The sequence below is a fragment of the Manacus vitellinus genome, unplaced genomic scaffold, assembly GCF_001715985.3.
Source record: "Manacus vitellinus isolate BGI_N305 unplaced genomic scaffold, ASM171598v3 scaffold_78_pilon, whole genome shotgun sequence".
Lineage (NCBI taxonomy): Eukaryota > Metazoa > Chordata > Aves > Passeriformes > Pipridae > Manacus > Manacus vitellinus.
The window spans coordinates 154826-160974 of NW_021940807.1; the positions used below are offsets into that span (position 1 = coordinate 154826).

Below are 6149 nucleotides of genomic sequence, written 5' to 3' on the forward strand. Positions count from 1 at the left end.
CCTAACAAACTTCTGGTGTCCCTTTTCCCACCTGGGACTCCGGTGTTATCCCAGTGGGAGGCTCCATGGTCCCATGGATTCTCATTCCAGCTGTAGCACTGCCTGTTCTGTGTCACCATGTTCCACTTCTTCCCAGTCCAGTGTCCTGGGAGCCCCCACACCTCTCCTTCATCAGACAAAATACATTTTGTGTCTTCCAGTGTCCCCTTTTTGTGCTGCTCCTGTGTCCCCTCGTTTCCATGGATGCTGGTCCAGCTGCCAGAGTTGGACACTCCTTTTTATTTGGGATCCGAATCTGCAGCACCAAACCCTGGGATTTGCCCCAGGATGCTGGCTGGGCTAGAAGTGATTCCCAGGTCTGGATCCTTGGTGTCCAGATCCAGCTGTTCTGACCCTGAGTGACCCAGTGGTGCTGCTGCAGGGGCTGGGCTGGGCCTTATCCTGACCTCCCCTGTCCCAGCTCTTCCCTCTCTGCCTGGGCCTTGTTCCCACTGGATGCTCAAGCCTGAAGTCCTCCAGTTCCTTCACATTATTCCAAAGGGATCCCTCATCCATGGGATTCTGTTCATGGACCTAAATTGTTTGATCTCTCCATCCTTTATTCTCCTCCCTTGTCCAGCCCAGCTCCCACCCAGTCTGACTCTTACTGGTTCCCAGTAAAGGTCTTGGCTCAGCTGGGATCTCCAGACAGGATTGTGAATAACAGCTGGGTTGGAATCTTGCTTGTCCAAGGGGCTCTTGGTTGTTTGTCTTGGAAGCTCATCCCTGGAGGGTTTTCAATGTTTTATTTCCTTGGTCTTGAGCAGAAAAGACCATTTCCATCAGCTTTATGTTGTGTTTATTCATAAAATCCCAGGCTGATTTGGGTTGGATCCTTAAGGATCATCCAGTCTCACCCCCTGCCATGGGCAGGGACACCTTCCACTAGCCCAGGTTGCTCCAACCTGGCCTTGGACACTTCCAGGGATCCAGGGGCAGCCACAGCTTCTCTGGGCAACCTGTGCCAGGGCCTCCCCATCCTCCCAGCCAGGAATTCCTTCCCAGTACCCATCTAACCCTGCCCTCCTTCAGCTTAAGGCCATTTTTGGATGAGCCCCCCTGTCCCGGTGTGGGTGAGATGTTCTTTGCTCCCTTTCCCCTAATTCCTGCTCCACAGGGAACTTTGCAGTTTCTGTGCCTGGAGCTGCTCTCCTTGTCCCAGAAGGCTGATGGAGATGAACTTCCCTGTATTCCCTGGGATACCCTCGGGCTCTCCAGGCAAGCAGCTCCCCCTGCTTTGGTCACGCTTAAGGATTTGGGAGGAAGATGTGGCTGATGCCCCCATGACTTGGATTTGCTGCAGCATTCCCGGTCCCACTCCTGGTTTTGTGTCTGCAGTGATTGTGGGGTGCTCCTGGGTTTGCTCCTCTCTGGAGTAACACTGGGCTCACACGATTTCTCACAGACACCGCTGGCTCTGAGGTGGTTTGGCCCAGGCTGGGATGACCCCTCTGGAAGGGGCACAGGCTGCCATGTGCCCCCCTCCCTGCAGTTCCACTTGCATTCCTGCCGGGATGTGGCTCCCTGGCTCTGTCCCTGCAGGGAGCTGTTTGCTCTGACATCCCCCCAGCCCACGGGCTCTCATTGTTCCAAACTCACTTCCCCCGGGCTTTGTTTCTCTGATCCTTGGCAAAGCCCACGTGTGGCCTTGGCAGCCAGGGCAGGCTCATTCCCTGTGTCCACAGGGAAGGGAATTCCTGACCCAGGTGTCATGCCCAGAAAGGGGGGGGGGGTTTATCTTCAGCCCTTTTTGCTGCTCTTGCTGAAGGAATTTGTCGTTTGTTTTGCTGAAAGCAAAAGTGAAGAATTTGAATAATAATTGCAGGCTGTTAATTGCATGCACAGGAAGTCATTCAGAGGGATTTGATGTCCTGGAATAACAAAGTATCCTGAGCTGGAAGGGACCCACCAGGACCATGGAAGTCCAGCTCCAAACTTTGTTCACTTTGTGTAAATGAGGCTCCTCAGTCCTCACCCTTCTGACACAAGGGGGTTAGAAAATCCCTGTTACTCTGTTCCAAGAGCTCCTGCTATGTATTTGATCTCTGGCCTGAAATAAAGCACCACAAAACACAGTTGATTTTTTCTTATTTGACTGAAAGCTCTTTTAATAAGAATTTAAAATAAGAAGTTTAACACACTTTCAGCAAAGAAGGTTATCAAAAGGACTTCTCTTTTTTCTGGTTTTTTTTTTTTCCTTTGAAAAGGAGAATAATGGCAATAAGTGACTCGGTTCTGGCCTAATAAAGCTTTTAAAACCTCCCCAAATTGTTGTCACCGTGGAGGCAAAGCAGAAGCACTTGAGACATTTTGAAGGAAATATTAACCCTAACTTGCTGTTTCTCCTTGCTCCCTCCTGCTGTCCCAGGAAGCCACCCTTCCCACGGGGATGGAGATGTTCTCGCTGAATTCCCTCAAAGGTAAGCCCTGGCAGCTCCCTCAGCTCCAGCAGAGCTGGGCCTTGGTGGGGTTTAATGCTTGGGAGAATTAAGTTGTGTTAGGAACAGGAGGTGGCTCAGCTGTGCCCTGGTCAGTGCAGCAAGGAGGGAATGTGGCAGGAAAGCTGTCCCGAGGAGGGACAGACAGAATTTCAGGGAACAAGGGAATTGGGAAGGGGAGGAGCCCTGTGTTGTCCAGGGGAGACCCTGGACACTTGTTTGCTGTTTACCTCAAAGTAAAGGCCTTTTTTCCCTCTCAGTTTTTCCCTCCTGAACATTCCTGCATCCTTTAGTACCAGTTCCATGAGCTCTTTCTCCCTGGGGTTTGATGCTTTAGCACCTGGCACTGTCTCCATGTCCCTTTTCCCCATCATTGCTTTCCCAGCCTTTCCTTCAATCATGTTTTATCCTGAGGAATCCCTCCAGTCACCGGCTGGTTTCTGGTTTGATTTGTTGTCCTTTCCTGAACTCTCCTACTTGGTCTTAAATCAGGTTTAAAGAATGGAATAAAATATTCCAGCTCTGGCTGAAGCAGAGGGATCACTCCCTCCCTCTGCTTTGGCACTGGGGGACCCAGCAGGGAGCCCAGCACTGCCCTGCTCCTGAGGCACCAGCACGGGGGGCTGGATTGAAACCCGGAATTCCCGGGGTGCTTCACACATCCAGGGCAGGAGTGCTGGGAAATGTGGGAAGCAAACCCTCTCCTCCAGCAGACAGCGTGAGTTGGGGTGGAGAGAAGGGACTTTCCCACTGAGGGCTGGTGGTTTGTGGTGGCCAGGCTGGCTCTGGGACTGGGGATTCTCCAGCCCTTGGGATAAAGGCATTCCTTAATGAACCAGGGCTCGTTAACAGCTGCTGCCTCTGCACGGGCCTGGCTGGAGGAGCTGATCCGGCCCCAGCCCATCCCAGGGAGCTGCCAGAGCCTGGGAGCTGCTCTGGAGATTATCCTGTGCTGGTTAAAGCTGCTCCCTGTGAAATAAAGATCCTGGGAATGGGCCACTTCTGGAATGTTTTAATGAACTGAGTCGTCACTGCTTTTCTGTGCTCACAAGATAATTTCTGTATCTGTGACAAACCACCAGCCCTCACCCCTGACTGTCCCACATTCTGGGACTGACTGCCAGCCTCTGCTCCCAGCCCTCCCCATCCCACTGGCTGTGTTTTTCCAAGACTTTCCCCAGGCATTGACTTTATTCATCTGGTTTGTTGGCTTTGCTTTCCCCACCATCTCCTGGGGATCTCCCTCCCGTGTTCCTTCTCTCATGTTCAGGACTTGAAACAACTCTGTAGCCATGGTTATAATTTGGTTTTCTTCCCTGCTGGACAGTTCATTTGCCTCCCCTGGAGCTGTGGGAAACACTAAAAACCCCAGCAAATACATCAAATTAAGCTGTTACACAGCAGATTTCTCTTCCCAGAAGACAGAGGAATTTTCCCAGCCTCCCTTTCCTTCTAGTCCTCCTTGGAGCTTTTGTTTCCAAACCACCTAAGCTTATTTCTGAATAAATAGTAAAAATAATAGTAAAAAAAAATAAAAATAATAGTTTGTACAACGTGCTATCAAAAGATTTACACAAAATTAATCCTCTTAAATTGCATGACTTGTTTCCCTTTTTAGTGATATGAATGATTTTTGAATGAACAATCAGCTTTAAATGATTTTTTTTCCTTTTTAGGGGACCAATGCTCTTAAAATCTGTACTCTAAGTGCCAGAATAACTTCATGTCTTTAAAAAAAAACGCATTTGTTTGTGTCTTCTGGTGCTGTTTCAAAATCTGGGGTTTTTTGTTAGCATTCAGATCTTTTTTTAAGTAAAACTTACAGAGACAAACCACAACTAATGCAGAGGTGCTAAAAAGTGTGAGTACAGAAAAAGGCAAATTTGGTTTAGTGACACTTCATTTTTTGAGTGTTCAACTCCTCCAAAGTTGGTGTTTTTATTTTAAAAGAGGGGTTTATTTGATAACTTTCCTCTTCTTGAACCTCTTCTTGTGGAGCTTTGTAAAACTGAACTTTGCCAGTATCATAGTCAATATTTTTGTGACTTATTGAAGATTTCTCTTTCTGATTTAAAAATAAACAGAAAAAAACCAAAAAACCTCCTAAAACCCCCCATTTTTTCATCCAACTATTCATGTAAATTTTCGCTTTGCACAGAGAATGCTCATAATAAAGTCTTTGACACAAAAATGAGACCTTGGCTTAAAGAAACACAAAACTTAGTGGTTGTCCCAGGTGCAACCAGGGCTGATAAAATTTATGTAGATTGATTGCTTAGAATAATAATTCAGATTTAAATAAATAAATAAATCCTGTAGGGTTGGAATTTCAGCTCCACAGCCTTGAGAATTTTATATCTCAAAAATGATGATTATGTGAAATAATTATTGATATATGTGCATTATTGATATATATGAATTGATTACTGTCATTTATATGTGAAATAATTTTTGATATATATGAATAATAATTATATTAAATAACTCATGTAGAACCAAATCATAACTTGGAATAGGGAGAAGTGGGGAAGAAGGGGAAGTGCTGATCTATTTTATGAAGATTATAAGATCTTTAGAGAGATTTTAGACTTTACAAAGATTTAAGATTTTTTTTTTAAGACTTAAGATTTTATGAAGATTTAAGGTTTTATAAAGATTTAAGATTTTTAAACGGGTTTAAGATTTTATGAGGATTTTGGATTTTAAGACCTTTTTAAAGATTTATAAGGTTTTAAAATCTCATAAAGGCTTTAAGATTGTTGGTGTTTACCTTAAATATTTGTAAATAAGGGGCTGCAGGATGAGTTATTTTCAGTACCGTGCTCACGGATTGCCTGGGCTGGGGGTGTGCTGGGTGTGTGGAGCTGGGAACAAACCCCAGAGGAGTTTCAGGTCCCAGGGGAGTTCCCGAGGTCACTTGTGTGAGACCATCCCCAGGCTGGCTTTGCCTGCAGGGGGAAGGACTGAGAGGAAAATGTGGGGGAGTGGAACACGGGGCAGGAGCTGGTGCTGGGAGCTGGGAATGTGTGTGTTCCCTGTCCCAGGGCAGGAGCTGGGAGCTGGGAATGGGGGATGTTGTGTTCCCTGTCCCAGGCAGGTGCTGGGAGCAGGGAATAGGGGGTGTGTTCCCTGTCCCTGGGCAGGTGCTGGGAGCTGGGAATGGGGGGTGTTGTGTTCCCTGTCCCAGGCAGGTGCTGGGAGCAGGGAATAGGGGGTGTGTTCCCTGTCCTTGGGCAGGAGCTGGGAGCAGGGAATGGGTTGTGTTCCCTGTCCCTGGGCAGGAGCTGGGAGCAGGGAATGGGTTGTGTTCCCTGTCCTTGGGCAGGTGCTGGGAGCTGGGAATGGGTTGTGTGTTCCCTGTCCCTGGGCAGGAGCTGGAGCTGGGAATGGGTTGTGTTCCCTGTCGCAGGGCAGGGGAAGGTGCTGGGAGAAGGGAATGGGTTATGTTCCCTGTCCCAGGAACTGGTGCTGGGAGAAGGGAATGGGTTGTGTTCCCTGTCGCAGGGCAGGGGAAGGTGCTGGGAGCTGGGAATGGGGGTGTGTTCCCTGTCGCAGGGCAGGGGAAGGTGCTGGGAGCTGGGAATGGGTTGTGTTCCCTGTCGCAGGGCAGGGGAAGGTGCTGGGAGCTGGGAATGGGTTGTGTTCCCTGTCGCAGGGCAGGGGAAGGTGCTG

At 48.3% G+C, this 6149-nt stretch overlaps 1 protein-coding gene across 1 annotated transcript in view; it reads left to right on the top strand.

Annotated features, from left to right (window-relative positions):
• Positions 1-2411: 2411 nt before the first annotated feature.
• The window catches only part of DHX30 (DExH-box helicase 30), a 26681-nt gene continuing 22943 nt past the window's right edge, over positions 2412-6149 (top strand). Inside the window, exon 1 of the mRNA XM_029964665.1 lies at positions 2412-2459. Within this exon, the coding sequence (XP_029820525.1) occupies positions 2429-2459 (31 nt within the window). The 5' untranslated portion in view covers positions 2412-2428. The remainder of the gene's footprint in view (positions 2460-6149) is intronic.